At 43.5% G+C, this 21,768-nt stretch overlaps 1 protein-coding gene across 2 annotated transcripts in view; it reads left to right on the top strand.

The window, feature by feature from the left end:
- Positions 1-21,768, top strand: part of paxip1 (PAX interacting (with transcription-activation domain) protein 1) — a 118,308-nt gene that overhangs the window by 65,842 nt on the left and 30,698 nt on the right. For both annotated transcript variants that reach the window (XM_078537060.1, XM_078537057.1), the window contains exons 10-11: positions 13,295-13,432; positions 21,004-21,125. In XM_078537060.1, coding sequence (XP_078393186.1) covers positions 13,295-13,432; positions 21,004-21,125 — 260 coding nt within the window. The remainder of the gene's footprint in view (positions 1-13,294; positions 13,433-21,003; positions 21,126-21,768) is intronic.

Below are 21,768 nucleotides of genomic sequence, written 5' to 3'. Positions count from 1 at the left end.
TCAACCTAATGGCAGGTACACATCAGAAATGTCATTGCCTTTTGCTTCTTTACAGGGGCTGACTGACCCTGTTGCATATTCCCAGAACCTTTCTTTTTTCTGTGGTTTCTTCATCAGTTTGAGGAGGAAGACCACTGGACACTTGAAGGACAGCAGCCCACCAAGATCAGTGCAAATCATTCAGTCACCCTTGTGGAACAGTGGCAGCAGTGACCACACTGGTTAAGCAAGTGTACCTTTGACTAGCAGGCAAACAAATTTGGTGGCAGTGCCCAGTCAGTAATGCATTTGAGGATGGATAAGCAATAAACCATTTTCCACATTTTCACTTGAGCCCTTGCGAATTTATAGCCAGTGCCTTAAACATGGATTGGGAGACTCAAAAGAGAGTTTGGCCAGCTGAACCTGTAATCCAGTTTGAAAAAAAGGCTTGAAAGGATTGAGAGCCGTGTGTGAATCCAGACCCATCTAATGGGGTCAGAGGCTCCTGTCTTGACTACAAGGACTGTGTGTGAAATTTGTTTCGAGTAACCTCAATCAGTTCCTCATGGGTACAGTTCCACAACATAACGGCCATGATTCAGCACTGAACTTATCTGTCTCACTGAGCAATCAGAGGTTAGATGATACTGTAACTTCTCCATTAAGAAAATGATCACACAAAAGTTTGAGTTCAGTACTTTGTAATACAAATAACTGTACAGGTCAGCTTCTGATGGTGGAATAAAGCTTTCAATTTGGCTGCTAAGTTCATTGTGTAACCTCACATACAGTTTCTAACTGTGGTTAATGGTGGCTAAGCAACATGATTTTAATAGCACTTACTGTTCTCTCTCCCCATAAGACGATGACCCCTGTGTACAAAGCGCACTTGAAACAACTTGAAGACTAAACCTTGTAATAGCTCCCTTGGAACCGTCTTGAGTTCCCTTGGGCATCACTGCTGACTCTTAAAGGCTTCTTGGCGGGGCTTATAGTTCAAGATACTTGCACGTTGACTGTAAAATTGGTTGAGATGAAAATGGGAAGATGAAAAAGTAAAACTTGATTCATCCTTCTGGCAGACTTCGTCTTCAGAGTTGACAGAAACTTTGCTAGGGTGGGCTGTTTGATAGTAGCACATGTAGTAATGCTGAAACTGGCAATAGATGTAGTCTGTTCCAGTTTGGAATAACTTGTTGAGTAACTCTGCATTATTATAAGTGAAGAAGTCTTAAACAATTTACACAATGATCAGGATCTCTAAGAGGAGAGGGGGATATGAATAAACTACATAGATGCAAAGACAGGTTGAGTTTTGGGGAAAAAAAGATGCCATTTTTTCAAAGCATTGTTATTTTTAATCCCCCAGGGTACAGGTTCCATTCCCCCAGGGTACATACTGCTTTATTAGCTTTCCACCCTAAATTGAGGCAATGTTGTAGTGGTAATGTCACTGGCTAGTGCTCTGACGGGGACAGGTTCAAACCCTGCCATGATAGCTGGTAGAATTTAATTTTAATTAATAAAACCTGGAATTGGAAGCTACTCTCAGTAGTGTTAACCACAAAACTATTATCGATTGTTGCAACAACCTATCTGGTTCACTGATGTCCTTTAGGGAAAACAATCTGCCAGGTCACAGGTGCTGGCTGGTCACCAATGACTGTGGTCAAAATAAAGAAACCTCAGATTCAAAGGGCAACTTAACTACTGGATGACACTTGGCTCGTGGAATGTCAGAATGCTACTAGACAATAAATCTGCAAGTAATTTGTAGTTTATTCTGAAATTGTTGCATAGATGAATTTGTAGGGAAAAGGTCCTTGCAGATGGGGCTAAACACTATTTGCTTGAAGTTTGTAGAGCAGCTGGGTGATTAAAGATGTGAGATTGGGCTCTCCCACAGCGGGAGAAGTAACCCTGAAAGTCTTTTCAGCTCTTTTGGCCCGATATTGGTGGGAGTGTAGATCAAACAACATAAAATGCACGTTTCTGCAGGGAGAAAAAATTCAGAGAAGTGTTTCTGAAACTGTCTAAAGCAAGCAACGCAGAAGGAAAACTATAGCAACGAATCAAATGTGTTTATAGCCTGAATGGTGCCTCAAATCGGTGGTATTTATGGTGAGAGATATTTTGCTGAAAGCAGGCTTCTCATCTGCAACCCCTTTTGGCTTGCATCACCATTTAATCATCTATCCTTCACCTGATCACAGACCATTTTCCCTCCTTTTCCTCCTCTATAAACTGTTCATCTGTATGTCAACTTAAAGCATTAACCGTAAAGAAGCAGATCCCGATAGAGTGTGAGAGAAACAGCGTGGTCATTTACAGCGAGAGAGAGAGAGAGAAAAACGGTGGGGCCATTTATAGTGAGAGAGAGAGAGAAGCAGAGTGGCCATTACAGTGAGCAAGAGAGAAACAGCGTGGTCATTTACAGCGAGAGAGAAGCAGCGTGGTCATTTACACTGAAAGAGAGAGGAACAGCAGGGCCATTTACAGCTAGAGGAGAGAGAGGAACAGCAGGGCCATTTACAGCTAGAGGAGAGAGAGGAACAGCAGGGCCATTTACAGCTAGAGAGAGAAGGAGCGTAGTCAGTTACAGGCAGTGAGAGAGGGGAGCGGGGCCTTTAACAGTGAAGAGAGTGAGAGACCATTAAAGAGCGCGAGAGGGAAAAGAGCACGGAGAAAAGCTGATTGATGAGTAGGATTGGTGAGTATTTCCAGTCTTAAAAGTAAAGTAAGGCCTTTAGTTTATGTTTAGATCTCTAGTCTTTTATTTATCTTTTTCTTAAAGATAGCTTGTCAAGTATAAGATCAATACTGGTGTGTATAAAAAAAAATTATAAAGTGTAAAGAGTGGGGATACTAGAGTAATAAATTAGTAAATTGAATAAAATACGATAGTGATGGTAGGACGGGTGATGTGTTGCTGCTGCAGCATGTGGGAGCTGCTGGACACCAAGGTGATCCAGAGCAAACACATCTGTACCAAGTGTTTGCAGCTCAAGGAAATTAGGATCTGAGTTAAGGAGCTGGAGTCCAAGCTGCAAACATTGTGCCACATCAGGGAGGGGGAAAGTTACCTGGACACTTGGCTCCAGGAGGTGGCCACACCCCTCAGATTAGGTAATTCAAATTTGGCCTGTGATCAGGGACAGTATGGCGTGACTGCAGGTGAAGCAAGTTTGGGGATCCAGGGGGTAGCATTCGAGGAACCTCGCCCTCTGCAACTGTCCCAACAGTTACAAGGTTCTTGCAAGCTGTGAGGATGAGAGCGGGGACTGCAGAGAGGATGAGCAAACTGACTACGGCACCGTGGTATAAGGAGCATTCAAGTGGGAGGAGGAAATGGGAGCATAGTAGTGGTAGGAGGCCTGAATAATTAGGGGGATAGATACTGTTCTCTGTAGCCGTGAGCGTGAATCCCGAAGGCTGTGTTGCCTGCCCGGGTGCCAGGGTTAAGGACAGCTCCTCAGGGCTGGAGAGGAACTTGGAGTGGGAGGGGAGGGATTCAGTTGTCGTGGTCCATATTGGTACCAACGACATTGATAGGACTAGAAAGGGGGTTCTGCTGAAAGAATTTGAACAGTTAGGAGGTAAATGAAAAAACAAAACCTCCAAGGTAATAATCTCAGGATTACTACCTGAGCCACGGGCAAACTGGCATAGGGTAAATAAAGCTGAGTTAAATGCGTGGCTCAGAGATTGCTGTGGGAGGAATGGGCATCAGTTCATGGTGCACTGGCACCAGTACTGGGGTAGAAGGGAGCGTCTTTTTAAATTCATTTATGGGACGTGGGCTTCGCTGGCTGTGCCAGCATTTATTTCCCATCACGAGTTGCCCTTGAGAAGGTGGTGGTGAGCTGTCGCCTTGAATTGCTGCAGTCCATGTGGTGTAGGTACACCCACAGTGCTGTTCGGAAGGGAGTTCCAGTATTTTGACCCAGCGACAGTGAAGGAACAGCGATATATTTCCAATTCAGGATGGTGAGTTACTTGGAGGGGAGCCTCCAGCTGGTGGTGTTCCCATCTATCTGCTGCTCTTGTTCTTCTAGGTGGTAGTGGTCGTGGGTTTGGGAGGGGCTGTCATAGGAGCCTTGGTGAATTCTTGCAGTGCATCTTGTGGATGGTACACACTGCTGCTGCTGTACGTTGGCGGTGGAGGGAGTGATTGTTTCTGGGTGTGGTGCCAATCAAGCAGGATGCTTTGCCCTGGACGGTGTCAAGCTTCTTGAGTATTGTGGGAGCTGCACTCACCCAAGCAAGTGGAGAGTATTCCATCACACTCCTGACTTGTGCCTTGTAGATGGTGGACAGGCTTTGGGGAGTCAGGAGGTGAGTTACTTGTCGCAGGATTCCTAGCCTCTGACCTGCTCTTGTAGCCACAGTATTTATATGGCTAGCCCAGTTCAGTTTCAGGTCAATGGTGACCCCCCTGGGATGTTGACAGTGGGAGATTCAGTGATGGTAATGCCATTGAACATCAAGGGGCATTGGCTGGATTCTCTCTTGTTGGAGATGATCATTGTCTGACACTTGTGTGGCGCGAATGTTACTTGCCACTTGTCAGCCCAAGCCTGGATATTGTCCAGGTCTTGCTGCATTTGGACATGGACTGCTTCAATATCTGAGGAGCCGTGAATGGCGCTGAACATTGTGCAATCATCAGTGAACATCCCCACTTCTGACCTCATGATGGAAGGAGGGTCATTGATGAAGCAGCTGAAGATGGTTGGCCCGAGGACACTACCCTGAGGAACTCCTACAGTGATATCCTGGAGCTGAGATGACTGACCTCCAACAACCACAACCATCTTCCTTTGTGCTAGGTATGACTCTAACCAGCGGAGATTTTTCCCCCTGATTCCCATTGACTCTAGTTTTGCCTGGGCTCCTTGATGCCACACTCAGTCAAATGCTGCCTTGATGTCAAGGGCAGTCACTCACCTCACCTCATTTCCAAAGTTGAGCTCTTTTGCCCATGTTTGAACCAAGGCTGTAATAAAGTCAGCAGATGAGTGGCCCTGGCAGAACCCAAACTGGGCATCTGTGAGCAGGTTATTGCTAAGCAAGTGCCACTTGATAGCATTGTTGATGATCCCCTTCAATTTCTTTATTGATGATGGAGAGTAGATTGATGAGGCGGTAATTGGCCGGGTTGGATTTGTCCTGCTTTCTGTGTACAGGACATACCTGGGCAATTTTCCACATAGCCGGGTAGATGCCAGTGTTGCTGCTGTACTGGAAAAGCTTGGCTAGGGGCGCAGCAAGTTCTGGAGCACAAGTCTTCAGTACCATTGCTGGAATATTGTTAGGGCCCTTGGCTTTGCAGTATCCAGTGCCTTCAACCGTTTCTTGATATCACATGGAGTGAATCGAATTGGCTGAAGACTGGCATCTGTGATGCTGGGGACCTCCGGAGGAGGCCGAGATGGATCATCCGCTCGACACTTCTGGCTGCAGATTGTTGCAAATGTTTCAGCCTTATCTTTTGCACTGATATGCTGGGCTCCTCGATCATTGAGGATAGGGTTGTTTGTGGCTCCTCCTCCTCCAGTGAGTTGTTTAATTATCCACCACCATTCACGACTGGATGTGACAGGACTGCAGAGCTTAGATCTGATCAGTTGGTTGTGGGATCGCTTAGCTCTATCTGTCACTTGCTGCTTATGCTGTTTGGCATGCAAGTAGTCCTGTGTTATAGCTTCACCAGGTTTACACCTCATTTTTAGGTATGCCTGGTGCTGCTCCTGGCATGCCCTCCTGCACTCTTCATTGAACCAGGGTTGATCCTCTGGCTTGATGGTAATGGTATAGTGGGGAATATGCCGGGCCATGAGATTACAGATTGTATTTGAGTACAGTTCTGCTGCTACTGACGGCCCACAGTGCCTCATGGATGCCCAGTCTTGAGTTTCTAGATCTGTTCGAAATTTATCCCTTTTAACAAGGTGGTAGTGCCACACAACACGATGGAGGGTACCCTCAATGAGAAGGCTGGAATTGGTCTCCATAATGACTATGCGGTGGTCACTCCTACCGATACTGTCATGGACAGATGCATCTGCAGCTGGCAGGTTGGTGAGGATGAGGTCAAGTATGTTTTTCCCTATTGTTGGTTCCGTCACCACCTGCCGCAGACCCAGTCTAGCAGCTATGTCATTTAGGACTCGGCCAGCTCGGTCAGTAGTGGTGCTACCGAGCCATTCTTGGTGATGGACATTGAAGTTCCCCACCAAGAGTACATTCTGCACCCTTGCCACCCTCAGTGCTGCCTCCAAGTGATGTTCAACATGGAAGAGCACTGCTTCATCAGCTGATGGAGGGGTGTACCTGGTAATCAGCAGGAGGCTTCCTTGCCCATGTTTGAGCTGATGCCATGAGACTTCATGGGGACCGGAGTTGATGTTGAGGACTCCCAGGGCAACCCCCTCCCACTGTATACCACTGTGCCAACACCTCTGCTGGGTCTGTCCTGCCGGTGGGACAGGGAATACCCAGGGATGGTGATGATGGAGTCTGGGACATTATCTGTAAGGTATGATTGCGTGAGGATGACAATGTCAGGCTGTTGTCTGACCAATCTGTGAGTCAGCTCTCCCAATTTTGGCACTAGCTCCCAGATGTTACTAAGGAGGACTTTGCAGGGTTGACAGGGCTGAGATTGCCATTGTCGTTTTTGGTGCCTAGGTCGATGCTGAGTGGTCTGTCCGGTTTCATCCCTTTTTGTGACTTTGTAGCGGTTTGTTACAACTTGCTGGGCCATTTCAGAGGGCACTAAAGGATAATAGTGAATCAGATGGGTTTTTACAACAATGGTTTCATGGTCATCATTAGACTTTTAATTCCAGATTTTTATTGAATTCAAATTCCACCATCTGCCATGGTGGGATTCAAACCCTGGTCCCCAGAGCATTACCCTGGGTCTCTGGATTACTAGTCCAGTGACAATACCACTACACCATCGCCTCCCCTTGTTCCAGTGGGACAGTCTTCACTTGAACCGTGATGAGACCAGTGTCCTGGCGAACTGAGTAACTAGGGCTGCAGAGAGGGTTTTAAACTAGATAAGGTGGGGGGATTTCTTTGAGGAGGTAACAAGCAGGATAGATAAAGCGGGACCAGTAGGTGTAATATATTTGGATTTCCAAAAGGCATTCAATAACGTACCGCACAAAGCTACTGAATAAGATAAGAGCCCATGGTGTTGGGGGTAGTATATTAGCATGGATAGAGGATTGGCTAACTAATAGAAGACAGAGTTGGGATTAAGGGAGGCATTTTTGGGATGGCATCCTGTAACTAGTGGAGTGCCACAGGGATCAGTGCTGGGGCCTCAATTATTTACAATATATATTAATGACTTAGATGAGGGAAGTGAATGTACTATCGCAAAATTTGTGGATGACACAAAAATAGGTGGGAAAGCAAGTGCTGAAGTTGTCAGAAGGAGTCTACAGAGGGATACAGACAGGTTAAGTAAGTGGGCAAAAACTTGGCAGATGGAATATAATGTGGGAAAATGTGAGGTTACGTACTTTGGCAGGAAGAATAGAGGAGCTGAATACTATTTAAAGGAGAAAGGCTGAAGAAGGCTGCAGCACAGAGGGATTTGGGGGTCCTTGTGCATGAATCCCAAAAAACTAACATACAAGTTCAGCAGGTAATAGAGAAGGCAAATGGAACGTTGGCCTTTATTTCAAAGGAAATGGAGTATAAAAATAGGGAAGTCTTGCTAAAACTATACAAGGCACTAGTTAGACCACATCTAGAATACTGTGAACAATTTTGGTCCCCTTATCTAAGGAGAGATATACCGGCATTGGAGGCAGTCCAGAGAAGGTTCACTAGGTTGATCCTGGGTATGGAGGAATTTTCTCATGAGAAGAGGTTGAGTAGGTTGGGCCTGTACTCATTGGAATTTAGAAGAATGAGAGGCGACCTTATTGAAACATATAAGATTCCAAGGGAACTTGACAGGGTCTATGCTTAGAGGTTGTTTGCGCTTGTGGGAGAATCTATGACCAGAGGGCATAATCTGAGTAAGGGGTTGCCCATTTAAAACAGAGTTGAGGAATTTCTTCTGAGGGTAGAGGAATCTGTGGAATTCTTTACCACAGAGGGCAGTAGAGGCTGGGTCGTTAAGTTTATTCAAGGCTGCGATAGACAGATTTTTAATCAATAAGGGAATCGAGGGTTATGGTGGAAAGGCAGAAAAGCGGAGTTGAGGACTATCAGATCAGCCATGATGTCATTGAATGGCAGAGCAAACTCGATGGGCCGAATGGCCTACTTCTCCTACATCTTATAGTCTTGTTGTGTTGGAACTAAGTGCTATGCTGAAGCACCCTAAAGTTGTGTATGTTTCAAGGGCAAATAAAATATTTTTTTAAAAATTAAATGTGGAGAAATGCATCCGTATATTTCCATCCCTCAGCGACCTCAGAAGACAATTAAGTTAGTTATTTTTAGTGATGCTTCTTGGGCCAATCTTCCTGATTCAAGTGTAGCTGGTTTCATGGTATTTTTGGTGGGTGAAAATGCGAAATGTTGCCCTATAACCTGGAAGCTAAGAAAATAAAATAGGACTGTTAGAAGTGTTTTATCTGCAGAAACACTGACTCTTGAGGAAGCAGTGGATTTGGGATTCTATTTGACAAATATTTTGAGGGAGAATTGAGAAATTTGGCCCACAATGTTACACGGATAATTGTTTCTTGTGGGGTAATGTACGCTCTACAAAAAGTATAAGTAGAAAAAGAATTAAGAATAAACTTGATAACGTGAAATAAATGTTAAGAAAAAAGGAAATCTCCAAGATCAAATGGGTGGATCTAAATCATCAATTATCTTGATTGTTTAACGAAACCAAGTATGCTTGTACCAAAAGGTTATTGGGAGTCTGAGAAGAGGGAAATCTTGTATGATCGAGGATATGGAAATTTTTTTTAACTTTTCAATTTGTTTTGAAGAATTGTTTGTGAATATAATTAAGTTCTATTTCGAAAGGAAAAAGTGAATCTGTTAGTTGCATGCATTAAGATTAGGCCTATACAAGTGGTGGGTGAGTTAGGGGGACACTCATTGGGTAATTGCTTGAGACATATAAAGATTTACTGAAAAGCAGAGGTAGTCTTCCTGATCTTCTGATCAATATTTTTATTTTAATTACAGCGTTCTTTTAAGGGGCTGATCATTTTGATTAATTGTTCGTTATAATTCCTTAAGCAATTAAAACTAAAGAGACACTTAAGGACACTGGTGCTGGGTTGTAGAGTTAGTGGCTGTACATTTGTGAAGTTTCACTTCGCAAATAAATCTAAAACTTGAGTAAAACTGACTTCTGGTCTCCAACTGGCTGTCAGAAGTTTAACTTGAATGGAACCTTGGCTGGACCACTCTTGGCGTAATCTGCAGGGCTCTGGTTTCCATATTACTGGAAGGACATAGAAACTTGGAGCAAGTACTAAAATCATTTGCAAGGATAGTGACACAAATGAGAGGTTGCAGCTCTCAGCAACAGGCTCTGAGGCTCTTCTCCAGAAAAGGGAAAAATGAGCGGCCAGCTTTTTGTCATCAGCGCAGGCACAATGGGCTGAATGGCCTACTTCTACGCTGTAACTTTTCTGTGGTTCTAATACAGTAGAAAGAGGTTTCATTATTTGTGGGAGTACAAAACTACGCACCATAAACATCAAGGTAGTAATTAATGAATCCAGCAAGGAATTTGGGAGGAACTTCTTTACTCGGAGCCACCACGCGAAGTAGTTGAGGTGAATAGTATAAATGTGTTTAAGATAAATACATTTTTACTAGGATGTTGCCGGGTCTTAAGGAGTTGAGTTACAGGGAAAGATTAAACAGGTTGGGACTTTATTCCTTGGAGCGTAGAAGAATGAGGGAAGATTTGATAGAAGTTTACAAAATTGTGAGGGGTATAGACAGAGTAAATGCGAGAAGGCTCTTTCTACTTAGATTAGGAGAAATAAACATGAGAGGACATGGCTTTAGGGTGAAAGGGGAAAGGTTTAGGGGGAACTTCTTCACTCAGAGAGTGGTGAGTGTGTGGAACGAGCTACCATCTGACATGGTAAATGCGGGCTCACTCTTAAGTTTTAAGAATAAATTGGATAGATACATGGATGGGAGAGGTCTGGAGGGTCATGGACTAGGTGCAGGTCAATGGGACTAGCGGAATAATATTTCGGCACAGACTAGAAGGGCCGAATGGCCTGTTTTCTGTGCTGTAGTGTTCTATGGTTCTATGAGGAAGAAAGGAATAGGAAATGCATTGATAGAGTGAGATGAAGTAAGGTGGAAGGAGGCTCTTAACGGAGCATAAACGCAGGCATCGACCATGCAAAATGGCCTGTTCCTTTGCTGTAAAATTCAGTGACATAGTAAGGTCGTACGAGTTTACGAAGGAAGATGTAAATGCTGAGAATGTTAACTTAAGGAACACAATAATAGTAAATATGAATGCTGCAGGCAGCGCCATTTATTATCAACAGTACTGTATCTGATCTCATTACTTTGGGACGTGGGTAACCTTTTTGGGATATAATTAACCTTTTCAGGTTGCTCCCTGGTGGGTCACAATCGGTAGTAGAACGGAAGCATCTGACAAAAGAACAAATCTGATGGCTGACTGCAATTCATTAGGCCTGTGCTGTTAAGGGAATTGATCACAACAGAATGTTGATGACAGAAGACATCTCTTCAGAATTTGAAACAGCTGATCCCAGTGGCTCCGCGCTGTGGAGGATTTTTTCCCCCTAATTCTTTTCAGCGCAGCATCTCCGATTACAGCCCTGTCTTCAGATTGCTGCTGTCACTGTCTTCCCCTCCTACGATCATGGTCATTCGTCCTTCAGGCTGTCGCGATTTTCTTAGCAGGGTGAAACACACAGCCTTGCGTAGATGAACCTATATATCCAATGGGAGGTTGGATAAATGTGATGAGTTTTTTTTTTGATGGGGGAAACGGTGGAGTAGTGGTAATATCACGGGACTAGCAACCCAGAGGCCCAGACTAATATTCTGGAGACAAGGGCTCCAATCCTACCACAGCAGCTGATGGAATTTAAATTCAATTAATAATCTTAATCTGAAAAGCTAACCTCCGTGATGGTGACCATGAAACTCTTGTTGTTTGTCGTAAAAACTCATCTGGTTCACTAATGTCATTTAAGGGAGGAAATCTGCCCTTACCTGGTCTGGCCTACATGTGACCCCAGACCCACAGCAATGTGGTTGACTCCAAACTGTCCTCTGAAATGGTGTGGCAAGCCACTCAGCTCAAGGGCAGTTAGGAATGGGCAGCAAATGCTGACCTTGCCTGTAACACCCACATCCCATGAAAGAATAAAAAAAAGTTAGCTCTATCCTGTGCAAAAGACTTGGAATTTGGCACAAAAACAAAAATAACTGGAAAAACTGAGTAGGCCTGACAGCGTCTGCGGAGAGGAATATAGTTAACGTTTCGAGTCCGTATGACTCTTCATCAGAACTAAGAAATATAGAAATGAGGTGAAATATAAGCTGGTTGAAGGGGGGTGGGACAGGTAGAGCTAGATAGAGGGCCAGTGATAGGTGGAGGCAAAGAAGAGATTGCCAAAGATGTCATCGACAAAAGGACAAAGGGGTGTTGGCGGTGGTGATATTAGCTGAGGAATGTGCTAATGATGACATTAAGGGTAGAAAGCAGGACGAGCAAGTGACAGATAGCCCTAGTGGGGGTGGGGTGGGGGGAAGGGATGGAAATAGGCTAAAAGGTAGAGATAAAACAATGGATGGAAATACATTTTAAAATAATGGAAATAGGTGGGAAAAGAAAAATATACATATTAAAAAAAATGTATAAATTATTGGAAAAGGGGGGATCGGAAAGGGGGTGGGAATGGAGGAGAGAGTTCACGATCTGAAGTTGTTGAACTCAATATTAAGTCCGGAAGGCTGTAAAGTGCCTAGTCGGAAGATGAGGTGCTGTTCCTCCAGTTTGCGTTGAGCTTCACTGGAACATTGAAGCAGGCCAAGGACAGACATGTGGGCATGAGAGCAGGGTGGTGTGTTGAAATGGCAAGCGACTGGGAGGTCTGGGTCATGCTTGTGGACAGACCGGAGGTGTTCTGCAAAGCGGTCACCCAGTCTGCATTTGGTCTCTCCAATGTCGAGGAGACCGCTTTGGGAGCAACGAATGCAATAGACTAAGTTGAGGGAAGTGCAAGTGAAATGCTGGAATTTGGCAAATCTGTTGCTTGTGCCTGAACTCTCATTCATGTTCTCTGCACATTCAGAAAGTAATAATATGTGTACCTTTCAACATCTTTAAATGATAGTGTAAAATGCACTTTCCATTTTCAAAAAGTAGTGTTAAATGAAAGAATACCAATAAAAAAATACTACCAATGATTCAACTTTTTTGCTTAAAACAATTGAAATATCCAAATAATTATAATTGAGAAACATCAGACAAAATATGGGAATTTTGTGCATAAATATAATTTAATTTGGCCAATTGAATTGAGTAATGAAGAGGAATAAACTGCAAAATTATAATGGGGTTGGAAAGAGGGTAGAGCATACGGTTAACCATGTATAGACATCAGATGGATTGCACAGGCTGTTTGCTGCAGGATGTTAAATATAACATTTCTCTAGCCAATGGTTTACTTTGCCTCTGTTCAGCCCCTTCAAAACAAAAATAGTTTTCTATGAGATTGCAGTTCCCTTCACCCAAAAGTAACCAGCGATGTGTTTGGAATATGTGACGTTGGCATGAAAGATATTTGCAGATAGCAAGCTGGGACACAATTCCCGATATAAAAATAGAAAATGCTGGAAAAACTCTGTTTCCCCCTCCACAGATGCTGTCGGATCTGCTGAGTTTTTCCAGCGTTTTATGTTTTTATTTCAGATTTCCAGCATCCGCAGCATTTTGCTTCTAACACAATTCCTGATGCCCTATCTTGTGTTCCTGGCCAAAGCAGTCAGCCTGAGATTCATCAGTTTCCTCCTCAGAACATTGGAACTAAAGCTTGCGTGCGCCCAGCTGTGCGTATTTGAGATCTAAGTGCAGCATTAAGAAGCTCAATTGAAGCACAACTTGCTAGTCACGGAATTTTAATGCTCATTTGTTTTTGTTCCTGTTGTACAGGACTACGTGAGGTGTGGGGAAAAATGATGGTCTCCTAACCCCACACTGCTATTGGAAATAGTTCCATGTGATTGTTGTTTTTTTTTTTAACTAAGCATTATTTTCTATCGCACCCCCTTCCGCAAAGGTTTCACGTTGTCCTTCTATTGTTGCTAGGCCTTGAGGGAGGGAAAGCGATGCATCACCGCCCATTGGTTGAACGCCATTTTAAAGAAGAAGAAAATGATTCCACCTCACAGAGGACTGCATTTTCCGGTAGCCTTCCCGCCAGGCGGCAAGCCTTGTTCCCAGCACGTGAGTAACTTTGGAAGATGGCTGTGTCTGGGTGACCGGGGTTGCTTAAATAAGGATGTTCGTTAATTTTTGTTAGGACCTGTTGAGCAGTGCTCCCTGAAAAGAAAACCAAAAAAATCTTGACTTTATAGCAGTTTCCATGACCACGCGACGTCTGAAAAGTGCTTTACTGCCAATGACGTACTTCTGAAGTGTAGTCGCTGTTGTAATGAAAGCAACACAGCGGCCAATCTGCGCCCATCCCACATGCAGCAGTGTGGTGACGACCAGATGATGACCTCTTTTGAGATGTTGATTAAGGGATGAATATTGGCCAGGACACCCATGGTCTTTGACATAGCGCCATGGGATCTTTTGCTTCCACCCAAACAGGCAGGGTGGGGCCTCAGTTTAATGCCTCGTCTAAACGATGGCTTATCATGAAATTTGAACCAGTTCCATTCAGTTGTGGGGTGCAAGTATTTTTGCAGGCAATATCCCATGCTGCCCAAGGAAGCCTGGAATTGACTTGGGCCGGTTATTGGGCACCTATAATGGTCACATAAATCAGTTGGGCCCCTTGTACATAAACCACGGAGTCTGAACCCCTGAATTAGGTCCCTTTAGAGAATTTGGCAGCAATGAGCGTGACTGCTGGGGATTTTTCTGTGGCTGATGATGAATAAAGTCAACAGTAGCAGAACTGCTCTCTCAATGAAACGACTGCAGCAAGGGCACTGTCCACAGGAGGCTTAGATTTGCCATGACACCCTCCCTCATACTTGATTGGAATTTATCATCGATCCATGCCTGTGATATTAGACAACCAGCTGAGCTGTTACTGGGCCTTGCATCAGATGCAAATGGGCACTGCAAGACCCAACAACACTCAACAAAGAGATTCCAGCACCGGAGGCAGATAAAAGCTGTCCTATACCGTTAGGAAATAGAGAGAGTTAGAGTAAGTTGTGTGTGTATTTGGGTCTATTAGGAATAAGGTATATCTCTAAGCTTGAGTTTTAGCTTTAATGCTGAAGTTTGATTTGTATTTCTGTATTTGTGTGTTAAGAAAAGAAGTTGAGTTTTTGTTTCATTTTGAAAGATGCCTGCATTTCTAATGAGATTTTTGAGAATTAAAGCAAACAAGAGTAGAAAAAAACTGTGCTGTTGCCTAGCAACAGGAGTCCAGAGAGGAGGCGGCCCTACCCCCCCCACACACAGGTAGAGAAACCGAAAGCACTTTGAGTTCAGTAGGTCATTACGCTGTAAGGTGAAGGGAGCAGTTTAAAGTCTGTCTCTGGCTGACATACTAACAGGCTGCTGAGTGAAATAAGTCTAAAAATCTTAGATAAGTTGCTCTAAAGTTAAAGTAACAGTGAATGTCAAGTGAGTTCTGGATCTGAAGGGAGATACCAAGTTGTCAGCAGTCTACTGGGAGGGGCAACTGCAGAGAGAGTAAATTTCCCTCAAGAACCGAAAGGTCCCAAGGCCAAGGAGTGAGACGGGAAGGAAAGGTCCCAAGAAGACCTTCCAGTCAAAGGGAGAACAGGGGTCTGGAAAAGGTCCTGTTCTGTGGAAGTGAAAGTAAGGAGCAGCGAGGAAGGCTTCAAGCTTAGAGAAGAGCTGCAGGGCTGCAGATTTAAAGCAGAAGCAGCTTGGGAGAAGTCATAAGATCCAAAGAGACAGCTGAAGGCCTGTAATTTTACTATGGGCATGTGAGGCAGCGGTGTTCTGTTGGCACAGCTGAGTCAGTGTGTGTGTGTGTGTGGAGGGAAGCTTGAATGCAGGTGGAGATTCAGGGGAGAGGGACATCGGAAGGAGAGTTTGCACCCTGGAGGTGGACGCTTGTGGAAGGCGTCTGAGAGAAAGCATTGCTTGGGAGAAGTTCCAGAGCAAGTTCTTTCAAAGTAGAGATTGAAGCCTTCGTGTGAACGACGGAGTTCAGTGAGACCGGTTGGCTCATGGTGTGACAAGCATCGCCAGGGGGTGGTGGGGGGAGACCCATAGCATCTGTTTGGGGTGGCATCTGTCACTTGGTTTCAGAGTGTGGTGTGCCTGACCACAGGTCGCCTATTGGTTTACATGGACTGTGTACCTACTGTGAACCTGATATAAGATAGCGTTTGTAACTTGTGTTATCCTTACAAATCTGTATATATCTGTGAAGGAATAGTTGTGCGTAAAGGACTATTGTAATATAGTTCATCCTTTCTACTTTAATAAGTGTTTTATTCTTTTGTTAAAAGTTCATCAGCCGACTCCTGTGACTCTGTTCAGTAGCCACTCCACATATCTGAAAAAATAAAAGCTGGGTTCCACCCTGGGATTTGGCTTGTCCAGCAGTAGCGCCAACTGGGATCTTAACAATAAACTCCAAAGAACAGCCCTCTGAATACTTTGATATAATGGCCCAGTATTTGAGGTATAATTAACGGCAAAATCATCAGCGCTTGCCATCATTTGCGGAAAATGACAGAAACTTCTGGTACCCACGTAGTTAAATGTGGAAACCTGGAAGTTGCTGTTAGTGATACCCTGTTCTTCCACAGGGTGTACTGTTGCAGTCTTTGCAGATAGAATCATTAGAAGTCACTGATTTGTTGTGAACTTCACACTATTCTGGATGTAAAAATATTAAGACATATTTAGTCAGGAGTAATTGTGCCTCAAACAGCATACTGTCAGAACAACTGTTAAACAACCTTGCTAGCTCTGAAAATCTAAATCTTACAAGTGTGCATTCTCATTTCCTCAAATTCAATTTCAAATTTTTGTTTTTTAATTGCTCTGATATTGGTTTCTTAACCCGTTGTGTGTCCCCCCACATTTAATTTGCTTTCTATACAGTGCTTTAAATGTAATTTGCATTCTCTGCTTTTGACAACCTACTGTGAGAATTCTTTATAGAATGACAGGGCAGGCTGCAGACAGGCTGATTAGCCAATCTCTGGACACCACAGATCTCCTGCAGAAGCTGAAAAATTAAAACTAATTGGAAATGTGGAAATCTACACTCTAGAAACCAGTAAATCCTTTTGGACTGATGCTGCTTTCTTTGAGGTCAGCAGCAATCACTGTTCCTTCGCCACTGAACTCAAAATCGGGGCCATTATGTTAAAAGGACTATATAAATGCAAATAATTGTTAGGAGTGCAGCCCCAAGTACTCATAATGTCCTTTTTGTATTATTGGAACTAGCCTTTAAATATCTGGGGCACGGTCACCAGGCCACCAATTGAGCTTACATACCTGTGGATTTCAAATTTTTAACTTGTTTTGATAATGTTCCCATGATGTGCTGAATAATCTAAAGTTCAGTGGAGAACGGGAGCCATATCTCCATCCATTGAGCTTTTCTGTACTAATGCAGATAGAATATTAAACTCAGTTGTTCCCTATCTTGAGTTATCGAGCATTTGTGCTAAATGTAAATAAACCCGCTATGACCATTCTGTTCACCTTTAGCAGGAGCCCTGGGCAGCGCTCTGGTCCGATTGCAGTGCACAACTTCTGCCTCCTGCAAAGTCTGACTTCTAGACACCTGTAGATCGGAGAACCTAAATCTGTTTGAAGCACTTCGTACTTTTTTTCCCTTAGTCTCCACCCAATTTCCTCGCTAGGCTTGCAGAGAAAGTGCCTTAAAATATGAGCCTTTAGGAGCACCAGAACGAGATTGGGCCATTTAACCCTTAAGCCTTTTCTGCCATTTAGTGAGATCATGACTGACCTGTGACCTAACTCCATACACCCTTTTCCCTATATCCTTCAGTACCCTTAGTTAACAAAGGCTATCAATTGTTGATTTTAAATCAGAGATTGATCTAGCATTGTTTGTGGAAGAAGAGTTGCAATGTTCACTACCCTTTGTGTTTATAAGTTTTTCCCGATTTCACTCAAAGGTACAGCTCTACTTGTTGGGCTATGCCTCCAGTCTTAGACTCCCCAACTGAGAGGCTTACATGGGACTCCTTTAGTAGTTTAACCCTCTGTTCATGCTCGCCACTCCCTCCTAGGGTTAATGCTGTAATAATTGGGTTTAATCCTCCTTGGAAAACCTGAGCTACATTTGAGGTTGGGTTACAATGAAATTTTGCTGATTGGCAGTGCTGCTATAGACTACTGTACAGCACTTGTAATCAGGTTGTATGTTAACAAATGCTCTTGCTAACATCTTCGTGCTGCAGTTCCGAACAGTTGAAGCTGCTAATGGGCTGCGTGTTTCTGAGAAGAGGCCTTTTGAAACTAATTTCACAATGGATAGCCAGCCAATTCAAGGCACTGGTTTCCTTGTGCAGTCGCTTAAAGCAATCAAATACCTCATGCAAACTTTGTGTTTTTAAATTTGAGTCTAATGGCAAGGCAGCATTTGAAAAAAGGGCAAAAATAGTGCTGGAACTATTTGAATGTTTTGTAAAAGCCTTTTGCACTCATTATTACTGCGTAAATTGATTTCTAATCTCACTTGAGGTGGCAGATTTCCTGACATGTTAACCTGATTATAAAACAAGAACTGAATTGGGAAAGAAAATAAAGATTTGTATTTAGGCAGCACTTCTCGCAACCACTTGACTGCTCAGCCAGTGAAGTATGAAGTATCGTCACTGCTGTAATGTAGGAAAAACAGCAGCCAATTTGTGCACAGCAAGCTCCCACAAACAGTAATGTGATAATGACCAGTTGATTTTTTTTTTAATGTTGATTAAGGGATAAATATTGGCCAGGACACCGGGGATAACTTCCCTGCTCCTCTTCACAATAGTACTGTGGGATCTTTTACATCCGCCAGAGCAGACAGATGGAACCTTGGTTTAATGTCTCATCTGAAAGACAGAGCCTCTGACAGTACAGCACTCGCTCAGCACTGCTCTGACTGTCAGCCTTAATTTTTGTGCCCGAGCCCTGGAATGTGGAAGTTGAACCCTGTGATTCACAGATGAGTGCGCTACCAACTGAGCCACAACTGACACACAGAATAAGGGTAAAACTGAAATTAATGTAAATGAGCAACATTTCAGTAAAAACTTACAAAACTCGTTACATTTCCAGTAACTTGGAGGCAGGTCCATAGTGGTGAATTGTTTTATTTTGATCCTATTTTAACAGTGATCGTTAAGTTAGGTAGTTTCCCTTTTATCCTTCTGTGAAAATTATTCGCACTGTCGCTGATTTTGGACCCTGATTATAACTGGCTTGTCTATAGATTGCTTATTATCACACTGGCCCTTTAGGTGCATGACCAGTTGGAACAATCGTGACTGAGATCACGCGCTGGGCAGTTTAATGTTTGACAAATGGCCACAATTGAGTAGGGGCATATGGGACTTGTAGCCAGCATTGATTTAGTCATTTGAATTTTTTTTTAACCTTTCAGTCCATCTTTCGTCTTCGGGAAGTGATTGCTGTGCAGAAAGGTCCTGAATTGAAAGCCACGGAAAGGTGCAGGGCCTGGAGGGCTTGTTTGAAGCATTGCCACTGGAAAGTTGAACTTGATGAAGCAATGGCTGTTGAGTTCAAAGGTCATGTTTAACGCAAGGAAGGTTATGCTTCATATCTAGTTTAAATGGCCTTTTAATCAATGCATTAAGAAATAATGATGTCCTTGAGAGTGTGTGTCATTTGTTCCTCAGGTTCTGGTGAGAGGTGGCCTACGAGCGCAGCCTCCATTGTAAAGCGTTGATAATTAAAATGGTCAACAGTAGCTGTAACCTTTGGCGTACAATTTTAATTGAATGAGCCTCTGTCCCTGAGGAAAGGGTTTTAATTGACAGGCTCCCACTGCAAATACTTAGTATTTAACACTGTCGGAATTACGCAGTCGGAATTTTTTTTTTTTTTATTCATTCATGGGATGTGGGCTTCGCTGGCTGGGCCAGCATTTATTCCCCACCCTTGGTTGCCCTTGAGAAGGTGGTGGTGAGCTGCTGCCTTGAACCGCTGCAGTCCTTTGTGAATAGCTACTAGGTTTCAGAAGATTGTGGGCTGAAGCAGATTACGTTGGTTTAAAACAGGTTACCCAGCAGTTCACTTCATTTGTGTCTGGGCTGGTTTTGCAGATGTTCACTTTTTTGTTAATGGGCTTGGATAAAGGGTTCACGCCTAAAACTTTGATTCCTCTGTTCCATCCTCAGATGCTGCCTGACATGTTGAATGTTTCCTGCATTTGTTTTTGATTTTCCTTTCAGATTTCCAGCATCTGCAGGTTTTCTTTGTCCATGTAAGGCCCTGTCTGTGGTGTTTCTGGCTTGTTAATGTTGTAGTCCAGACCTCTATTTCTGCACTTCAGCTCTTAAACACTGTGTTTAAATTACTGTGCAGCTGTTGTCGATGGCTTGGAGCTGCCCCCAAGCTGGGTGTAAATGTTCCCTCGGGGCCCAGGGGGGTGAGCTGTGAACCCTATGAGTCCACCCATGTCGGCCAACAGGGAAGTTTATGCATTGCTACCCGTACAAACTTCTCACCCCATGCACCTTCCAGCCCAAGCCTGCACACTGGCAAAGGTCTACAGGCAGGAATTATATAGCTATAATCACAATATTAAGAAGTTCATGCTTACTGATATCTTCCTATTGCTGCGGGTGATCTGAAATTTGCCACAGTGTTTAAAACAGGAAGTTTTGGAGCACCATCTTCCAGCTACAATGGCTGCATAATTTACATGAGCTGCAGGATAACGAGCTGGTCCTCTATTCCTCTCCACCTTTTAGTGACCTGGAGCACGTTCCGATTTTGAAAAGCAAACATTTTGATGCAGTGTTCCAATTAAGAACTTGGGGTCCTAAATTGGCACTTGTTACCCTTTAAAGCCGAAGGAAAGGTAACCAAAGTTAAAGTTGCACAAAGGGTTTCTAATGTGGTCTCACCAGCACGCCATTGCAATAAGTACTTTTCATTTTTTTTTCTGTTTGCAGATGGATAAATCTAACAGGCAGTAACTAGACTAGGGAATAATATTGTTATAAACGCCAATTTGAGTTGGCCATTGCGATGGACAGATAGAGAAATTAATTCTCAATTTCATTGGCAATTCCATAATGCTTTGTTTAAGTAACTAGGGAGGGATCATATAGTATATGGTATCATTGTGCCTGATAATCGGAAGGATTCTGAGGCTTAAAGTAAATCTGCTGGGTATAAGCTATTGGCTTCCTGTCTATCTTTTATTATTTGTTATTTTTCATATATTTCCCATTCTTGGGGCACTGAAAAGTCAACCACATTGCTGTGGGTCTGGAGTCACATGTAGGCCAGACCAGGAAAAGGTAGCAGAGTTCCTTCCCTAAAGGACATTAGTGAACCAGATGAGTTTTTACAACAATCAGTGATAGCTTCATGGCCACCATTACTGAAATTGGCTTTATATTCCAGACTTTAATTGAATTTCAACTCCTCCAGCTGCCCTGGCAGGATTTGAACCCATGTCCCCAGCGCATTACCCTGGGCCTCTGGATTATGAGTCCAGCGATATTACCGCTATCCCACCAACTTGCTCTAATGATTTGTCTGACCATTATTTTTTTGTTGCCCATGGGTGAAGGCTGCTTTGATGGAACAACGTGGAAAAAAAACACTTTCTTTTCCTATGATCTTTGCAGATGATTTCCATCACCGGATTTGTGGACAGTGATCGAGCTGACTTGAAGCTGATGGGCTATTTAGCTGGGGCCAAGTACACAGGATACCTCTGCCGAAGCAATACAGTCCTCATCTGCAAAGAGTAAGTTTTTGATTCCTGATTTTAAAATGCCTGTGATTAATAGCAAAGGAGTAGTGTTTGTCATTGCAAAAAAAAAGGACATTGGCAGTCGCCAGATGAATTCTGATGTGACAGCATTTCAATGGCTTATAATATGTTTTGGATAAATGGTGGAGTAATTAAGTTCATAGTGCAGGATATTTTACTGAAGAGTATCAAGGTCATCTGGAGTAAATGTTACAATGCCTTACCTGAAGACCCAACACTCTTGGGATCAATGACAGAGTAGTTTGTGATGGTCAACTGATTTCTTCAGTAGAATAATTGATGGTCTAAGGTGCAGTTGCCATAATTATGGCTCATCATTCCCTGTCTTATTTCCCTGTCTTATGTCATGACTCAAGTGTTTGTAGGCTGCAGGGGTTTTGCAGTGGGGGAAGAAAGTGCAGTGATCAGTGAAGAGCAATTCGAAGTGGCAGTGATGGAGCTAATGAAGTGGGAATACGTTTAAGTTAAAATAAAGTAAAAATACACTTGCTTAAAATTTTCATAGAATGATACAGAGCAGAAGGAGGCCATTCCGCACATTGTGCCTATGCTGGTCCTTTGGAAGACCTATCCAAACGGACCCATTCAACTTCCCTTCCCCTGAAGCACGGCAACG

This window comes from Cetorhinus maximus, chromosome 3 (genome assembly GCF_964194155.1).
Source record: "Cetorhinus maximus chromosome 3, sCetMax3.hap1.1, whole genome shotgun sequence".
In the NCBI taxonomy this organism is placed as follows: Eukaryota; Metazoa; Chordata; class Chondrichthyes; order Lamniformes; family Cetorhinidae; genus Cetorhinus; species Cetorhinus maximus.
This window is presented reverse-complemented; position numbering and strand designations above follow the sequence as displayed.